The sequence below is a fragment of the Ranitomeya variabilis genome, chromosome 1, assembly GCF_051348905.1.
Source record: "Ranitomeya variabilis isolate aRanVar5 chromosome 1, aRanVar5.hap1, whole genome shotgun sequence".
Taxonomy (NCBI): Eukaryota; Metazoa; Chordata; class Amphibia; order Anura; family Dendrobatidae; genus Ranitomeya; species Ranitomeya variabilis.
This window is the reverse complement of record NC_135232.1, coordinates 899,336,581-899,357,517: the sequence shown is the minus strand read 5'-3', so window position 1 is coordinate 899,357,517 and position 20,937 is coordinate 899,336,581. Positions and strand designations below refer to the sequence as shown.

Below are 20,937 nucleotides of genomic sequence, written 5' to 3'. Positions count from 1 at the left end.
TATCGAGCAAGGCTGTGCATGTCTAGTTGGAATTTGGCTGGGAGTACGCATACTGCATATTTGTGGCTACATGGCCTGCCGGTCCTAGAGAATCCTGACAGCATGCTCTGTGCGCACTGTGAGGGTTCACAAGTCTACAGTCACAGAGAGACTGTAGACTTTTATGCTAAACCTGAAACATTCCTATAAAATTAAAATTGGCCATGGTAAGTGAAGTTAATAAAATATGCTTTAATACAAATACAACAATTGCAACAGAAAACACAATTTTATTGTTACTTTAATTATATCAGTTATTTTATGGCAAGAAATATATACATGGTGTTTATTGGTACAGTATATTGCAACATTACAAAAGATGATAAAAGAAACCACCATGGTGCAACTTATTCTCACATGGTTTTGTGGAAGACAGCGTTGATCTACAGTACTATATCTGCATTCCATGCTATATGTAAATGAAAAGTAAAAAGAAGAACTTTACACCATACACTATATCTAGATGCTGACAGTGAAACCACTTTTAGATTAAAGGTGTACAAAAAAAAATATTTTCACAGAATTGAATTGGCAGGTTTAATGGCTCGTCACATTATGATTACATAAGGTAGAAAATTAAATGCTTGTTAGCATACTAGCAGTACATCCAATATTCAACATTAACAATTCAAAGAGTCTTTTATTATGAGGTTCCTAAAAGTGGAATAATACAAATTCAAAAGACTTATCGGGATGTGGCGGAAAGAAAAATTGAAATGTCTCATCATGCACACGTGAACTCGAACTGAGCAATGGAATCGAACATACAGATGTATGAAGCAGTATGACTATTACTACACAACTACAAAACATGAGCAATAGAGCACAAGGGCATCTGAAATTAAACCTTTATAGAAAAATCATTATCTTCCTACAATATTATTCTCAGTGCCAATATAATATGGATTGTATTGTACATCGGAGAAGTATAAAGTTCTAGTAATTACTGAGAATTTTTCTCATCTTCTTACATACAGTAGATATCTTGCTATTTTGTGTAACATAACCATTAGAATGCACATTCATTACAACACACAATACACAATATCTAAATTGTACTGATATTTGGGACTATAACACAAAAATACATCATTTTGTGAGAGGAACAATTACCCTGATTGCAAAAGTTTGCTTTCTCTATTATCAAAAACCACTTATCACCCATTCATAGTTATCTATATAATAATTTGACAGAAATCCTCGATATATATATAAAAATGTGTAATAGATACTTCTACTAGAAATTCTAACTAGTTGAACATAATATAGTAGATACAATTGTCAGCATTTACTGCATACCGTTGGAAGAGTACTTTTGGCATTTGCTCATAAAGTACTTTACATGTTCCTAATTACCTGCAATATGATGATTTAGGTCTGGCTTACTCAAATAGTTCCACCTGGGATGTGATCTAATAAACTAGTGTGACCTGACCAACTAAAAAGTTCAAAGGTTTAGATTTTAATTTGTATAGTGGTCGTATTGGCAAGGTCAGATATGTCAAAACAAAAGAATAGTTATATTGTCTTCAGTGTAAGCAAGATTTATCCTTTGTGGGGAGTCTTGAGTGTGGCAGAGATGGAATATGAAAAATACAACTCACAAAAGCATTACACATGAAGACATTCTGTGCGCAAATAAACACTTGTGATTAGGACACAAAGGAAGGATGCAGTTGGTCTGAGAGATACCATCCAGTTGTCTTGAGTGTTTACAATAAAAGGCTTGCAAGGCTTAGCTACAAGGGAAAGAAAGAGAAGTGAGAGTAAGTATCAGAACGGAAAACTGACAAGATGTAGAAGAAAAATATAACTTATATGGAGTAGTTTGATATAATCACATTTAAAAAATACTTTTTAAATATGGTCATGAATCAACTCGAACCATCAATCACTAGGTTGAAAAATGTAGTACGTAACACTTTAGGTAAGTGCCCATTTTTGTTCCTGCGTATTGGAAACAGTTAAAGCACCAGCATCATCTGCATTGGAAAGGCAAATACAATTATATGTCAGTTTTAGGAGAAGGTCAGCGCTATTATACAGCTAACCTTTATGTTCTACATGGAAATTCCTACCTACAGGTCATGTACTTATGATCATAAGGCACGTCGCAGGCTCAATTTGGTCACAAGAACATGCCTTGCTGTCCCAAGGACATCCACTGTAATTAGCTATCCCTTACTTGGGTATTGTTGGTGACCCAGAACGGTGGAAGTGTACATTCTGCCATTTTCCATCACGGCGGTGCCATACACGGGTTTCTTCAGACTGCATAGTCTTTGGCAACCCGGTGTTATCCATATATTGGGTGAGTCGAATGTACGCAATGCAGGCAGCATCTTCCCCAATCAAGTGAACATGTGGGTTCAGGATAATGGTATGGATTGGCTTGTTGCTCTTTGATAAAGCTACAAATAAAATATTTAATTAGTACCAACAAAGTGAGAAAAAATGAATAAAAAGTATGAAGTCGAATCAAGTAAATAAATATCAACAAAAGAGATAAATTGCAAACCAAGTCTCATTAAAATCTATAGTTTATTGAAATGTATTAAAGTAATCAAAAAACTCTAAATATGTAATGGAGCAGAGTGCCAAAAAATGAGAGGAAAAATATGAAACACCAGTACAAGTAGATACTATTAAATCCAATCAAAAGTGTATAAACACAAATGGGGGTAGCCTAAAAAACGCTACACTAAAGGTGGTATGCTAGAAAATGAGAGCTGTACAGAGAATAGGTGTAGTACTGACATCAATAGTGTTGGACCCCTCGCCTCAACACACGTTTCACCCAAGGCTTTGTCAGAGGTAATCAGATGCTCACGATTAATGAATAGTGCATATCTCTCCATGAATCAGAAGCATCTGAAGAGTGTCATGCGCCTCTGTCATTGACTACAGTAAGATTTCTGGCATAAGTAATGCCACAGCTACTCACGAGTTGTTTTTTTATACTCCCTCTGCGCCACTACTTCACCCATTTTTTATGTAACTGGGAGAAAGTGGCGTGAAAATGCCAAAAGTCAAAATATATTTTTACAACTCCGGGTTGCGCCAAAATGTTGCAACTTTTCAAAGCAATTTATGCCAGTATTCTGGCGGAATTGCTTTGATGAATTAGGGCCATATAGAGAGGTACTCTTAAGGCCAAACTTCAGTCTAAAAAAAAAAGGTATAGCCAGGAATTAAATTAAGCATGTGAACATAAATTCCCTCTAAAAACTAGCTTTATTTTACAATATTTAAAAAAATACACCTACCTAGTGAAAAAAGAAGGTTTGATACCAAAATAATACACTGACCAACATTAATTTGCCTGCAGATTCCCTGCAATAAACCTAGATAGATCCCTACCTGGCAGTGGAGGTTGGCACCCTAAAGAGCGATCTGGCGCCCCCACTCAACGTGGTCTATCCCTCACTTCCCTATCACAGCCCTCTCAACAAGGTTCAAAAACAATATGTAATAGAGTAGGGATGAAAAGAGTCTTTTGAATAAATACACTCTATAGACAAACTTTGCAGAAATCTTGTATGGCAACAGTAATCATAATCCATTGGTAGTCATAGCTCATATTCCACCAAGTAATCTACTTTACACAGATATAATATATCCATCAGGTATGTGCCCTGTTGGGCAATATTAACCACACTAGGCAGTAAAGAGTGACCAATTTGCAAGAATTGCAAGATGATGTTACAGAGGCCGGACATTATTCATCATGACATCTGGCCTCTGTAACATCTACAATACGTCCTGATGAACCGTGTTTACTGGGAAATGAGTCGGGATGCATCTGACTCAGATAAGCTCATTCCTTAATATCTAAATATCAATATGTTTACTTTACTCTACTTTTTAGGTATGTTCAGCCTTATTGTGGGGCGTTGGTAGGAGATATTTGATTCTTGCAAATTGGTCACTCTTTACTGCCTAGTGTCAGGGCCGTATTTGCCACTAGGCACGTGAGGGTACGTGCCTAGGGCGCCAGGTTGCGGGGGGGGGGGGGGGGGGGGAGGTGGCACCTGACGCATACAAGGATGGGAGGAGGGGGAGCAGAGCCACGCATACACGGATGGGAGGAGGGGGAGCGGAGCCACGCATACAAGGATGGGAGGAGGGGGAGCAGAGCCATGCATACAAGGATGGGAGGAGGGGGAGCAGAGCCACGCATACAAGGATGGGAGGAGGGGGAGCAGAGCCACGCATACAAGGATGGGAGGAGGGGGAGCAGAGCCATGCATACAAGGATGGGAGGAGGGGAGCAGAGCCACGCATACAAAGATGGGAGGAGGGGGGAGCAGAGCCACACATACAAGGATGGGAGGAGGGAGGAGCAGCGCCACACATACAAAGAAAACAGTATGGGGGGATGGGTGCAGACATTATGGGGACCGACAGGGGAATGTATGTGGACATAGTATGAGTAGCGATGTGAAAAATTTATTTTGACAGAGTACGGGGAGTGAGGGTGATGGGATGGTATGACACGGTATGTGGAGTCAGATGAGCAGGCAGTATAGAAAGTGAGGTAAATATTTGAGGAAACAGTATGGTGAACAGCGGGATGTGAGAGCAGACAGTATGAGGAGGGAGGGGAATAGTGTGAGGAGACAGTATGGGGGGACAAAACTGAGTGGGCACAGAATAGAAACTGAGTAGTGGGGGCACAGCCAGGAGGGGACAGTATACCAAGGAGGGGGAGTGTGATGAGAGAGCACAGTATAAATACTGGGCTCTATAGGGGGGACACAGTGTGAGAGGACAGTGTGAAAAGGGGGCCGGTATGGAAAAGAGGGGCAGTGTGAAGAGCATGTACCATAAAAGGGACAGAGTGGGGGTCATATTTTGTGCAGACAATATAGTGAGGGGCAATTTTTTATTCAAGAGCATTATAATGACACTTGTATATTTAAGGGGATCGTGGAGATTCTCTGCAAAAGAGCGGAGAAGATGGAAGTCTGCAGAGATGGCTGTGGATGAGAAAACTCATCATGGAATCTGGACAAGATGAAGAAAAGGAGAACGACTCCAGAGACAACGTCATCTATAAGGTGCCTGGATGTAAATGTTATTTGTGATATTGACTAACTCATGTTTTTATTTATGTTAGGAGCATTAAAGGGGATGTCCAGGTTTGTAATGAGTCTGCAGTCATTCTATGTGACTGCAGACTTCTGACTTCTCACAGTGCGCACTGCACGCTGTCAGGATTCTCTCGATCTACATACATGTGGTCACGTGCTGACTAGACATGTGTGGCCTCACTCAATGAAAATGAACTGAGTGAGGCCGCGCACGTCTAGTCGGAATGAGGTCAGAAGTATAAATATCGCATGCTTGTGCTGACATGACTGTCCATCGGCAAGAGAGAATCCTAAAAGTGTGCAGTGCATTAGTTGTGAGAATTCAGAAGCCTGCAATGTCAGGATTCAGCTCTGCAGGTTCCAGCAGTCATCACATGGACACTTCACTCATATGTAACTTGTATGTAACCCCTTCTCATGTACAGCACCATGGAATCAATGGTGCTATATAAATAAATAATAATAATGTGATTTTCATACTTGTGGTCCTGTGACATTGAGCTTCTCTTCTGCTTCACTGTTTTTCACTGATCATTGAGAGCATTAGGGAGAGGAGCTCATCGGTACATGACTAAGGGTACCGTCACACAGTGCCATTTTCATCGCTACGACGGCACGATCCGTGACGTCGCAGCGTCGTATGATTATCGCTCCAGCGTCGTAGACTGCGGTCACACTTTGCAATCACGGCGCTGGAGCGATGCCGAAGTCCCCGGGTAACCAGGGTAAACATCGGGTTACTAAGCGCAGGGTTGCGCTTAGTAACCCGATGTTTACCCTGGTTACCAGCGTAAACGTAAAAAAACCAAACAGTACATACTTACATTCCGGTGTCTGTCCCCCGGCGTTCTGCTTCTCTGCACTGTGTAAGCACCATAGCCGGAAAGCAGAGCGGTGACGTCACCGCTGTGCTCGCTTTCCGGCCGGCAGGCGCTCACAGTGCAGAGAAGCTGAGACGCCGGAGGACAGACACCGGAATGTAAGTATGTACTGTTTGGTTTTTTTACGTTTACGCTGGTAACCAGGGTAAACATCGGGTTACTAAGCGCGGCCCTGCGCTTAGTTACCCGATGTTTACCCTGGTTACAAGCGAACACATCGCTGGATCGGTGTCACACACAACGATCCAGCGATGTCAGCGGGAGATCAAGCGACGAAAGAAAGTTCAAACGATCTGCTACGACGTACGATTCTCAGCAGGGTCCCTGATCGCTGCTGCGTGTCAGACACTGCGATATCGTAACGATATCGCTAGAACGTCACGAATCGTACCGTCGTAGCGATGAAAATGGCACTGTGTGACGGTACCCTAAGTGTGAATATCCCATATGTCCTTGGCCGGGAGGAGGGGGGGGCCAAAATGAATTCTTGCCCTGGGTGCCAGAAACCCTAGATACAGTTATATGAAAAAGTTTGGGCACCCCTATTAATCTTAAGCTTAATGTTTTATAAAAATTGTTTTTTTTGCAACAGCTATTTCAGTTTCATATATCTAATAACTGTTGGACACAGTAATGTTTCTGCCTTGAAATGAGGTTTATTGTACTAACAGAAAATGTGCAATCTGCATTCAAACAAAATTTGACTGCATAAGTATGGGCACCCTTATTTTCTTGTTTTAAATACTCCTACCTACTTTTTACTGACTTACTAAAGCACTTTTTTTGGTTTTGTAACCTCATTGAGCTTTGAACTTCATAGCCAGGTGTATGCAATCATGAGAAAAGCTACTTAAAGTTGCCACTTGCAAGTTGTTCTCCTGTTTGAATCTCCTCTGCAGAGTGGCATCATGAGCTCCTCAAAACAACTGTCAAATGATCTGAAAACAAAGATTATTCAACATAGTTGTTCAGGGGAAGGATACAAAAAGCTGTCTCAGAGATTTAACCTGACAATTTCCACTGTGAGGAACATAGTAAGGAAATGGAAGAACACAGGTACAGTTCTTGTTAGGGCCAGAAGTGGCAGGCCAAGAAAAACATCACAAAGGCAGAGAAGAAGAATGGTGAGATCAGTCAAGGACAATCCTCAGACCACCTCCAGAGAGCTGCAGTATCAACTTGCTGCAGATGGTGTCACTGTGCATCGGTCAACTAAACAACGCACTTTGCACAAGGAGAAGCTGTATGGGAGAGTGATGCGAAAGAAGCCGTTTCTGCAAGCACGCCACAAACAGAGTCGGCTGAGGTATGCAAAAGCACATTTGGAGAAGCCAATTTCTTTTTGGAAGAAGGTCCTGTGGACTGATGAAACCAAGATTGAGTTGTTTGGTCATACAAAAAGGCGTTATGCATGGCGGCCAAAAAACACAGCATTCCAAGAAAAACACTTGCTACCCACAGTAAAATTTGGTGGAGGTTCCATCATGCTTTGGGGCTGTGTGGCCAATGCCGGCACCGGGAATCTTGTTAAAGTTGAGGGACGCATGGATTCCTCTCAGTACCAGCAGATTCTTGACAATAATGTTCATGAATCAGTGACAAAGTTTAAGTTAAACAGGGGATGGATCTTTCAGCAAGACAATGATCCAAAACACCGCTCCAAATCTACTCAGGCATTCATGCAGAGGAACAATTACACTGTTCTGGAATGGCCATCCCAGTCCCCAGACCTGAATATCATTGAACATCTGTGGGATCATTTGAAGAGGGCTCTCCATGCTCGGCGACCATCAAACTTAACTGAACTGGAATTGTTTTGTAAAGAGGAATGGTCAAAAATACCTTCATCCAGGATCCAGGAACTCATTAAAAGCTACAGGTAGCGACTAGAGGCTGTTATTTTTGCAAAAGGAGGATCTACTAAATATTAATGTCACTTTTCTGGTGAGGTGCCCATGCTTATGCACCTGTCAAATTTTGTTTGAATGCAGATTGCACATTTTCTGTTAGTACAATAAACCTCATTTCAAGGCAGAAACATTACTGTGTCCAACAGTTATCAGATATATGAAACTGAAATAGCTGTTGCAAAAAAAAACAATTTTTCTAAAACATTAAGCTTAAGAGTAATAGGGGTGCCCAAACTTTTTCATATAACTGTATACCTCTGCTGGTATGCCACTGCGAGCGGTGATTACCGGGTCCGGTGGAGGGACGTCTGTGCACAGGCAGTGAGGCAGGGACTGAGGGTGTGCACAGAGAGACAATGGAGACCCGGAGACTGCCCGTCCCTGTCTACGCCATAGCCTGGAGCCCTCATTATCATAGGAATATTTCAGTTAATAAATTGTTTTTCTAAAGCTTTATAGTGTAGTTTTAGGTCAGGGAGGGATGGTTAGGGATGAGTTAGCAAGGTGCAGGGACAGGTAGTGATGGCTACTTGCAGACATGTGCGGCATTTGAGGTTTTGCACTTGCGGTGAGACAAAAAAAACACTGCTAGCAGCGTTTTTTTTCCATTGCTGGAAGTACCGCATTTGCCGGATCACTGCAAAACCGCAAGTGCCGGACATGTCTGCAAGTCCCATAGGGAATGAATGAGGCCGAACGCAGTGTTGCCGTAAGTGATCTGTTACGTGGCAGAAGCAGAAAAACTGCCGGATCTGCTGCAAAAGGCTACTTTCACATCAGCGATTTTTGCCAAAGTCACCGCCGATAGTGTCATACTCACCAAAGGGGGAGGCAACACTAAAAGTGCCTAGGGCAGCAGAAACTCTAAATAGGGCCTTGCCTAGTGTGGTTAATATTGCCCAACAGGGCACATACCTGACGGATATATTATATCTGTGTAAAGTAGATTTCTTGGTGGAATATGAGCTATGACTACAGATGGATTATGATTACTGTTGCCACACAAGATTTCTGCAAAGTTTGTCTATAGAGTGTATTTATTCAAAAGACTCTCTTCATCCCTACTCTATTACATATTGTTTTTCAACCTTGTTGAGAGGGCTGTGATAGGGAAGTGAGGGATAGACCACGTTGAGTGGGGGCGCCAGATTGCTCTTTAGGATGCCAACCTCTACAGCCAGGTAGGGATCTATCTAGGTTTATTGCAGGGAATCTGTAGGCAAATTAATGTTGGTCAGTGTATTATTTTGGTATCAAACCTTCTTTTTTCACTGGGTAGGAGTAAACTTGAGTCTACAAAACTAGAAAATCACAGAAAATTATCAAGAATGCCCAGGGATGCAATTACCCCAGAAACACCAAAGATGAACTGTTCAAGCAGTGACACAAAGAAAGTGTACTGGTAATCGGCTTAGCAGATTACTGCATGATTGGTGGTGTTCTAAATTCTAGTGCCCATGATAAATGGTAAATACAATTTAAAATAAATGTAAAAAAAAAAAGATAAAACAAATCTCTTTTTTAAACTTTTTGGCAAGGGAGCATGACTGCAACATTACATTATACAGGGTTTGTTAGTATGTTTGCATATGAGATGAACTATATTAAATACTAAAAAAGAAATGGAACATACCATTTTCAAAGTAAAATCGATGGAAATCCATGCCTTCCACAAGATTTCCTAGAGCTTCAGGCTCAAATGAAGTAAGGCCAGGATCACAAATCTTTCTGCAAATTTAATACGAAAATATTAATAGAAATATTTCATAAAATCAACTATACATTATTGAAAGATGATCAGGGACAACTTACAATTTTCAAATGAACCAACTTAACAGTTTAGAAGTAATTTACCGATAATGAAAAGTAGAACTGTACTTGGAGATACACAATTCACGCTAGCATAGCTGTAATTAAATCATAAATTGATCCAATGCTACAAGGCAAAAATTTACAAAATTGAAGATGAGGTTCTTAGTTTACCATTCTGATCAGACTGTATGAAGCCCAATGCCACGTCACGATGAACCTTTCAGTTGGTTCCTAACTTTTTATATCCTTAAAGGTGCGGCACCGTGCGCCAACCACCACCATGGCGACAATACACCAGCAGGACATTTGACCAGATGCCTCACAGCACCCATTCTGTAAGGTAGAGTCCCCATGACTCCAGGCCATACCGCCCCACAGGCACAAAACCACAGAAACAATGGCCATCACAAGGCACAAATACCAAGTGAAAGGAGCAAAAACTCACTTTCCACAATATCTCAGATTGTGAACGGAAAGAAAAAAAAAAAATAGGCAGAACCCCCCTCCTGCTAATTAAAAATGCTGGTGTCAAATGGGCTGTGGAGGTGGTTGGCGCATGGCACCGTACCTTTATGACCCCCTCTTTGATGCGGGTTACGGCGCTCATCCTGCAATTCCATCAACAGCTGTTAGGGGCACATGACAGCTGTTAACATGTTAAATGATGCTGCCAATTTTGGACAGCGGCATGCATGCATATATAATGCAAGTTAATGCCAAAGACCTCAATTGTCGTCTCATCTGACCATAGCACCTTCTCCCACATCATAATCATCTAGGTGTTCATTGGCATACTTCAGATGGGCCTGCACATGTGCCTTCTTGATCATTGGGACACTGCAGGCACTGCAGGATTTTAACCCTTTACGGTGTAATGCGTTACCAATGGTTTTCTTGGTGACTGTGGTCACAGCTGCCTTGAGATCATTAACAAGCTCCCACCATGTAGTTTTAGGCTGATCTCTCACCATCCTCATGATCAAGGATACCCCACGAGGTGAGATTTTGCATGGTCGATTGACAGTCATTTTGTATTTCTTCCATTTTCGTACTATTGCACAGCTGTCTTCTCACCCAGCGTCTTACTTATGGTTTTGTAGCCCATTCCAGCTTAGTGCAGGTCTATGATCTTGTCCCTGACATCCCTATAAAGCTTTTTGTTCTTGCCCATGTAGTAGAGGTTAGAGTCTGACTGATTAATTGAGTCTGTGGACAGGAGTCTTTTATAAAGGTGACTATGTAAGACCGCTGTCTTTAATGAAGGTAACGAGTTGATTAGGAGTGTCTAACTGATCTCCAGGAGCCAGAAATCTTAATGATTGATAGGGGGTTCAAATACTTATTTCTCACTGCAAAATGCAAATAAATTTATATAATTTATTCCATGTCATTTTCTGGATTTTATTTTTGATATTCTATCTCTCAATGTTAAAATTAACCTTCCCTTCAAATTATAGACTGTTCATGTCTTTGTCAGTGGGCAAACTTACAAAATCAGCAAGAGATCAAATACTTATTTCCCAAACTGTATATATAACGCAAAACGTGCGTCGGGGCTGCACTGGACGTCACATCTACAGGCATTAGTATCGGTAAGCTGGCCTTATTTTAATCACTAACTTTAGACTCAGTTTCGGCTATACCTTGTGTTGCAAGGACACTGGACACTCTCAATGCAGTTATTAACCAGTACATGTGACTCAATTTTGGTATTAGCTCTTGCTTAGTTTACATCAATGGTTTGGGTGTGTTACACCCCTTATTACAGGGCACTAATGTTGCACCTTGTATGCACTAAGTATTTTAATGGTTACCTAATCATGGTGTTTTGGTGATCTACCTGCCCAGTTTTTCCCTACCCTGCTACACAAATTACGTATTGATGTCCTTTACACTTGAGCCTTATCTGTGCTTTGTAATTTTAGGTCTTTGTTATATGTATTATGCCTTATATTTGAATAAGCTTTTCTGATAATAATAAGAATTTTTCTGGACATTGACTACATGTTTTTTGTAGGATTAAAAACAACATATAAGCAGCAGGCAGAAGTGTGTCTTGGGTGCCATACCTCCAAGGCAGCAATCTTCTATATAGAGAACAAAAAGTGGAGGCAGCACACCAGTATAAGGTGAAAAAAACTTGAGCAAGGCTCACCGTTTTTGAGCCAAAACATCACCACTATGGCCTATTAAATAAGCAATTTTTTCACCTTACACCGATGTGCTGCCACCATTTTTTGTTTCCTATATATACATTATACACACATACATCTATGTATCTATCTATGTATATATGTGTGTGTATATATATATATATATATATATAGATATATATATATATATATATATATATATAGATATATATATATAGATATATATATATAGATAGATATATAGATAGATATACACACACACTGCTCAAAAAATAAAGGGAACACATATACCACATCCTAGATATCTCTGAATGAAATATTCCAGTTGCAAATTTTTATTCATTACATAATGAAATGTGTTCAGAACAATAAAACATAACAATTATCAATGTAAGTCAAAATGAATATCCCACAGAGGTCTGGATTTGGAATGATACTCAAAATCAAAGTGGAAAATGAAATTACAGGCTGATCCAACTTCAGTGGAAATGCCTCATGACAAGGAAAAGATGCTCAGTATTGTGTGTATGACCTACCTACTGTACAATCCCTGAGCATGCTCCTGATGATGCAGCGGATGGTCTCCTGAGGGATCTCCTCCCAGACCAGGACTAAAGCATCCGCCAACTCCTGGACAGTCTGTGGTATAACGTGACGTTGGTGGATGGAACGAGACATGATGTCCCAGATGTGCTCAATCGAATTCAGGTCTGGGGAGTGGGCGGGCCAGTCCATAGCTTCAATGCCTTCATCTTGCAGGAACTGCTGACACACTCCAGCCACATGAGGTCTGGCATTGTCCTGCATTAGGAGGAACACAGGGCCAACACCACCAGCATATGGTCTCACAAGGGGTCTGAGGATCTCATCTCTGTATCGGTACCTAATGGCAGTCAGGCTACCTTTGGCGAGCACATGGAGGGCTGTGCGGCCCTCCAAAGAAATGTCACCCCACACCATTACTGACCCACTGCCAAACCGGTCATGCTGAAGGATGTTGCAGGCAGCAGATCACTCTCCACTGCGTCTCCAGACTCTGTCACGTCTGTCACATGTGCTCAGTGTAAACCTGCTTTCATCTGTGAAAAGCTCAGGGTGCCAGTGGCAAATTTGCCAATCCTGGTATTCTGTGGCAAATGCGAAGCGTCCTGCACGGTGTTGGGCTGTGAGCTAAACCCTCATCTGTGGACGTCCGGCCCTCAGACCATCCTCATGGAGTCGGTTTCTAACCATTTGTGCAGACACATGCACATTTGTGGCCTGCTGGAGGTCATTTTGCCGGGCTCTGGCAGTGCACCTCCTGTTCCTCCTTGCACAAAGGTGGAGGTAGCGGTCCTGCTGCTGGGATGTTGCCCTCCTACGGCCCCCTCCACATCACCTGGTAGAGCCTCCAGCTTCTGGACACTACGCTGACACAGACACAGCAAACCTTCTTGCCACAGCTCGCATTGATGTGCCATCCTGGATGAGCTGCACTACATGAGCCACTTGTGTGGGTTGTAGAGTTCATCTCATGCTACCACGAGTGTGAAAGCACAACCAACATTCAAAAGTGACCAAAACATCAGCCAGAAAGCATTGGTACTGAGATGTGGTCTGTGGTCCCCACCTGCAGATAATTGCCAATAATTTCCATCTGTTGTCTATTCCATTTGCACACCAGCATGTGAAATTGATTGTCAAACAGTGTTGCTTCCTCAGTGGACAGTTTGATTTCACAGAAATTTGATTTACTTGGAGTTATATTCTGTTGTTTAAGTGTTCCCTTTATTTTTTAGAGCGGTGTATATATATATATATATATATATATATATATATATATATATATATATATATATATATATATATACACACACACTTTTGTGTTTCGACTTTTATGTGGCGAGGTTGGTGTATGTGTGGAGAAATGTGTGCTGAGGGTGATCTATGTGTTCAAGCACGTGGTAGTGTGTGGCGCATTTTGTGTGTGTGTTCATATCCCCGTGTGTGGTGAGTATCCCATGTCGGGGCCCCACCTTAGCAACTGTATGGTATATACTCTTTGGCGCCATCGCTCTCATTCTTTAAGTCCCCCTTGTTCACATCTGGCAACTGTCAATTTGCCTTCAACACTTTTCCTTTCACTTTCCCCATTATGTAGATAGGGGCAAAATTGTTTGGTGATTTGGAACACGCAGGGTTCAAATTTTGCCTCACAACATAGCCTATGACGCTCTCGGGGTCCCGAAGTGTGACTGTGCAAAATTTTGTGGCTGCAGCTACGACGGTGCAGATGCCAATTCCTGACATACAGGGCAAAAAGAAGAGAAAAGACATTGCTGCAATATGCACACCACCCAATAATATACATAACAAAACACTTTATTGGCATAAAAGTAAAAACAGTTAAAATCACTACGCCGCTACAGACGACCTGGGTACATGATGTAAATACATATACATACCAATATACAGCCTGTCAATATATCAATAGAGCGGAAAATATAGAGAATAATACCAGATAATACCAACCTGCCTAGCGGCTCATGGGGTATCTACAGGGCATAATGATTATCTAAGCCCACAAAGAATAACCACAAAGCTACCTATATGATGGTAGCAAAAAGAATCCCCAAGCCATGATATAGAATCATGGACGCTGAAAGGCAGTGATATAATACAAACCGGCCTATAAAGGGACAGACTGAAGTATCCAGGAAGCCTGGTGGACCCTAACCCCACGCGTATCGCCTCCCGAATGAGGCTTCGTCAGGGGAAGTATACCTACAGCCAATGCACAAGTGAATATATATATACATACATACATAATAAGTGTTCTAACCGCCTACCGGTGTGTAATTAAATACCGCCATAAGTATAGGACTGGCATGCTGCCCTGGAACTGGAAATGACGTGCCTTGAAGGACTTGAAGGCAGGTCACGTGGAAAGCATAAGCCCATGCAGAAAATGGACGACCGCACAACAGAACGCGCGTGCGCAATGTACCCGACGGCGCACAGCCCTAAATAGAACTGCGCATGCGTGGATACCTGAAATTGGCCAAAGATACAAGCGGCCGAAGAATGAATGAATTTTGCCCTGTCTACCATTCTGCTGCTTGCACCCCCTGTTTGGATACATTAATTATGGCTGTGCGCCTGGTTTCTTGATATTTAATCCCTGACATACACACACACACACACATACATACTTACATACATACACACATTCAGCTTTATATATATATATATATATATATATATATATATATATATATATATATATATATATATATATATACACACACACACACACACACACAGGTCTATAGACACCTGCAGAATTTTATTATACTTAGTATTTTAGAATAGATATTCTAAAGCTCATCATCTGTAGTAGCCAATCTGATTATTTTTCTAGCTGCACTTACGTATAGGCTTCAAAGTCTCCATTGTTAATCGCTTCAATTAGTTGCTCGGTGACTTTGATGATTTCTTGTTTGCGAGCTAAACAAAAAGACATGTTTTAATTGAAACACAGAAAACATAGGTAGACTAAAAGACAAACAAAGAACTAAAACTAACTATAAAAAGCACACATTTAAAGTGTGAACTAAATGTTAGCATAGTGAAGATCTTCTTTGCATAGATTCAGTTACCGGTGATATTATTGGGGGAGATCTACAAGGTCATTATGTTAAAACTGCAATGGACTCTATTCTATATACCAACGCATTTATACCTTTAGTGAAGTCTTCCATCCACATACCGATGACGACAATATCATAAACTCATCTCCATTTGTATTTGTGCCATAGTTGAATTTATAATAGAGTAAGATACGTGCTAGCTTCCATACAATTACTGAGAATGTGATAGAAATGAACCTCAGACACAGACAGAATTGCTATTTCTGGATACAAAGACATTTTATCAAAGATATTTCGTGCAGAGTGGAAACAATGATGTGTGTCTATACAGAGAATGCAATAAGCATTCTATTAAACAAAGTGATGTACTCCTATGTAACTTGAACAATCAATATTATAGTGTACAGCAATTCTTACCTCCATCAGATAACCATTTTCCAAGTTTGCGGTTTCATTGTATTTTTGTGGCTAGTAATAATTTCTAATTTATTAACTAATACAAAGAAACAATCTTATTTATATCATGGGGTTATCGAGTTGATCACCATGATCAATACCTATTAGGCCTAAACATATAATTGCTGCAAAATTGTACTCCATTTACCTAAACAAGAATTACTGTCACCAAGCTTCAGTATCTTAAACCAATGTGAAAACTACATTATACTAGACAGGTTGAACCTTCTGTAATGCGTATTGTCGTAAACACGTGTACCTGTGTGACATAGGGAGGAAATAAGTTCATTTTCTCCCTGTAGCCACTGTTCCAGTAAGGTGGCTAGTCAGAACTTTAATGCTATTTACATGCAGATGAACTCTATATTTGTAGGCAACTACTGTAAATGTTTTTTGACATGACTGGCTCCCTTTCTGGTATTAATCTTGGAAATAAATAAATTGACAAATAGGCATAAACAATTCTCTTTTTAAGGAGGTGTCTTGACATAGCCTGGCTTTTTCAGCACTGATTGGAGTGTATTTATAAATCCATTTAGGGACACACCGTAAACTGGTATCACACAGTTATTAAATTTATCCATACATTTGAAAGAAGAATAACAAAGGAGTAGTAAGGCCTCATTAGAATTTTCCACATATTTGGCTTTCCATTCTCTTTTTCTCACCGTGTCATTGACAGGCCAAAGGGCAACTAATGCAAGAACTCTTAGTTTGCTATGGGATTATTCACATCACTTTGCACATCAGTTGTTCCTCTTGACCCCTCAAGGAACCAGATAAAAAAAAACAGAGCATATTGTGTTTTTGGTTTCACGTCATCGATTTTGCAGCAGAAACTTTTAATAAAAGTCGGACGATGACTAATCAATAGGGATGAGTGGACACTTAGATATTCTGGTTCAGGTACACGGGAAGAAATGTATTCCAAAGCTCGGTTCGGGTACCAGACCTGTACCCCAAACTTGAACCAGAACCCAAACTCCATTGAAAACAATGGGGATCCAAATTTTTGAGTTGGAAAATCTCTATCTGTTCAGCAAACCTCCCTCGAAACTACAAACACTACAACGGACTTCTGTTAGATGGGAGGGGGGTGAGATGTGCCATGCATACAGGATGCAAAGGGGGTGAGATGAGCCATGCATACAGGATGGGAGGGGGGGTGAGTGAGCCATGCATACAGGATGGGAGGGGGGTAAGATGAGCCATGCATACAGGATGGGAGGAGGGGGGGTTGTGAGATGAGACATGCATACAGGATGGGAGAAGGGGGGTGAGATGAGCCATGCCATGCATACAGGATGGGGCGGTGAGATGAGCCATGCACACAGCATGGGAGGGGGGTGAGATGAGCCATGCAAACAGGATGGGAGGGGGGGAGATGGGCCATGCATACAGGATGGGGGGGTGAGATGAGCCATGCACACAGGATGGGAGGGGGTGGGAGATGAGCCATGCATACAAGATGGGAGGGGGGCATTATACAGTATGGAGCATCATGTGTGGCCATTATACAGTATTGAGCATCATGTGGGGTCATTATACAGTATGGAGCATCATGTGTGGCCATTATACAGTATAGATCAGTGTAGCCAATAAACCATATGGAGCATCATGTGTGGCCATTGTACAGTAATGAGCATCATGTGGGGTCATTATACAGTATGGAGCATCATTCATGTGTGGCCATTATACAGTATAGAGCACTGTGTGGCAATTATACAGTATGGAACATTGTGTGGTCATTATACAGTATGGTGCACTGTGTAGCCATTATACCATATGGGGCATCATGTGTGGCCATTATACAGTATAGAGCACTGTGTGGCCATTATACAGTATGGAGCATGTGTGGCCATTATACAGTACTGAGCATTATGTGGGGTCATTATACAGTATGGAGCATCATGTGTGGCCATTATACAGTATTGAGCACTGTGTGGTCATTATACAGTATGGTGCACTGTGTGGCCATTATACCGTATGGAGCATCATGTGTGGCCATTATACAATATTGAGCACTGTTTGGTCATTATACAGTATGGAACACTGTGTGGTCATTATACAGTATGGAACACTGTGTAGTCATTATACATTATGGAACCCTGTGTGGTCATTATACATTATGGAACACTGTGGCCATTATACAGTATTGAGCATCATGCGTGGCCATTGTACAGTATAAAGCACTGTGTGGCCATTATACAGTATGGAGCATCATGTGTGGCCATTATACTGTACACAGCATCATGTGGGGCCATTATACAGTATTGAGCACTGTGTAATCATTATACAGTATGGAACACTGTGGTCATTATACAGTATGGTGCACTGTGTGGCCATTATACAGTATGGAGCATCATGTGTGGCCATTATACAGTATTGAGCATCATGTGTGGCCATTATACAGTATAGAACACTGTGTGGCCATTATACAGTATGGAGCATCATGTGTGGCCATTATACTGTACGCAGAATCATGTGGGGTCGTTATACAGTATGGAGCACTGTGTGGCCATATTTTTTTGTTTATAATTATTGTTTATGAAATAGTGTGATCAGCAGTGCTAAATGGGTGTGGTTGGGGCGTGGATATGGGTGTGAATAGTTGTGAAATGGGTGTGGTCAGAGGCATGGCCTAAAATTTGTCCCTCTTTCCCTTCTTCAAAAGTTGGGAGGTATGATACCGCATTTGCCAGATTGCAGAAAGTGCCGCAAATGTCCGCAAATCCCATAGGGAATAAATTAGGCCAAACGCAGTGTTGCCGTCAGTGATCCGTTACACGGCAGATGCGGAAAAACTGCCGGATCTGCGGCAAAAGGCTACTTTCACATCAGCGATTTTTGACAAAGCCACTGCCGATAGTGCCATACTCACCAAAGGGGGAGGCAGCACTAAAAATGCCTTGGGCAGCATAAACTCTAAATACGGCCCTGATGACCATTGATGTCTACCACTGGTATGCCGCATGTACAATATGTAGCACTCAGATCAGATAGAATTAAGACACCCTGATATAGAAGAGAGGACTTGTCAGTTATCAAGGTTATATTGCTAGCAATAAGATGAAGCACTTCCATGTTGTCATGGAAACCTGCCAAAGTTCTCCAGCACTGTAAAGGAAGGTGAAATGTGTGATTGCCAAGAAGTAAAAGTAAACTGCATAACTGCATCGAAAATTAGAGAAAAAAAATAATATACGGTATGTATTTAATTTTCCAGTTAAAGGGAACTGACATCTGAACAATTGCCTATAAACCTAGCGCCATATGCCTGCAGGCAATTACATAATTACAATGGTGTTTGTAGTTATGCTAAGTGTTCTTTAGTTTTGCTACAGCTATAAATTAAAGACTTGCTTGTGTGTAAAACTGTAACCCTGAGCTATTGTGGCCGGTATGGCATCCTGACCAAGCCATCTTTTTGAAAAAAAATGCCCATTCCCTTTGATTGATCGCTTCAGTCTGGTGATGTGAGCACTGACGTCTTTGAAATCTAGCAAATAGATTTGCAGGATCCGGGCTCAGACCGCCTCCTTTGGGCACTCCTGAGCTTGGTGAGGCTGAGGTGTATACTAAATGTGCATGCAGCATTTTTTCCAGGCAACCAAAAATGTTAGTTTTTCAAGAGGAAGACGCTTCAAGAGACTCCTTTTCTCTGACTCCTTTTCTCTGGCATTTTGTAAAGGTGAATGTTTTTTTTTGTTTATGTCTTTTGATAATTTTCTGTGCTTTTTTTGTAGTCTTTGACCAATGAGAAGCAAAAGTGCTGAGAAAATACTCAAAAAACACTTTTGTGCCTACTGGGTGTCTTTCTGCTTTCTCATAGATTGTGGTAAGTATGGAACACCTTCAGAACGCAAGACGCCTGAGTAAATGATGTCATCTCTTATAACTGCTTGGCGTCTTTGGAAACCTTAAGCGGTTAAAAGATGCTGAATATATATATGTATATATATATACTAGATGGTGGCCCAATTCTAACGCATCAGGTATTCTAGAATATGTATGTATATAGCAGCCACATAGTATATAGCCCAGGCCACGTAGTATATAGGAGCCATGTAGTATATAGCAGACAAATACTACGTGGCCTGTGCTATATACTATGTGGCTGCTATATACATACATACATACATACATACATACATATTGTAGAATACCCGATGCGTGAATACAGGCCACGCAATATATAACAGTGGCCACGCAGTATATAACACAGCCCAAACAGTATATAACACAGCCCACGCAGTATATAACACAGGCGACGTAGTATATAACACAGCCCATGCAGTACATAACACAGCCCACATAGTATCTAACACTGGCCACATAGTATATAGCAGCCATGCGGTATATAACACAGCCCACGTAGTATATAGCAACCATGTAGTATATAACAGTGCCCACGTAGTATATAGCAGCCATGTAGTATATAACACAGCCCACACAGTATCTAACACAGCCCATGTAGTATTTAGCAGTGTGGGCACCATATCCCTGTTAAAAAAAATAATTAAAATAAAAAATAGTTATATACTTACCCGCCAGGATCCAGCGAAGCTCTGGCGATGCGCGCGCGGCTGCCGCCATCTTCCGTTCCCAGGATGCATTGCGAAATTACCCAGATGACTTAGCGGTCTCGCGAGACCGCTAAGTCTTCTGGGTAATTTCGCAATGCATCTCTGGGAACGGAAGATGGCGGCAGCCGCGCGTGCCTGGGCGGACTACAGAAGGTGAGAATAGCAGGTTTTTTGTTTTTTTTATTATTTTTAACATGACATCTTTTTACTATTGATGCTGCAGAGGCAGCATCAATAGTAAAAAGTTGGGGGCACACAGGCTTAATAGCAGCGTTAATGGAGTGCGCTACCCGCAGCATAACGCGGTCCGTTACCGCTGGCATTAACCCTGTGTGAGGGGTGACTGGAGGGGAGTATGAAGCGGGCACCCGGCACTGA

At 41.5% G+C, this 20,937-nt stretch overlaps 1 protein-coding gene across 19 annotated transcripts in view; it reads right to left on the bottom strand.

Annotated features, from left to right (window-relative positions):
- Nucleotides 1-249: 249 nt before the first annotated feature.
- The window catches only part of CAMK2D (calcium/calmodulin dependent protein kinase II delta), a 286,387-nt gene continuing 265,699 nt past the window's right edge, over nucleotides 250-20,937 (bottom strand). For 17 of the 19 annotated variants that reach the window (XM_077278762.1, XM_077278706.1, XM_077278716.1 and 14 more), the window contains 4 exons: nucleotides 15,299-15,374; nucleotides 9,557-9,651; nucleotides 2,225-2,450; nucleotides 250-1,778 (listed from right to left, as the gene is read on the bottom strand). In XM_077278762.1, the coding sequence (XP_077134877.1) occupies nucleotides 1,775-1,778; nucleotides 2,225-2,450; nucleotides 9,557-9,651; nucleotides 15,299-15,374 (401 nt within the window). In that variant the 3' untranslated portion in view covers nucleotides 250-1,774. Of the gene's footprint in view, nucleotides 1,779-2,220; nucleotides 2,451-9,556; nucleotides 9,652-15,298; nucleotides 15,375-20,937 lie in introns of those variants that run through there. The other 2 variants (XM_077278798.1, XM_077278743.1) reach the window with 1 other exon arrangement.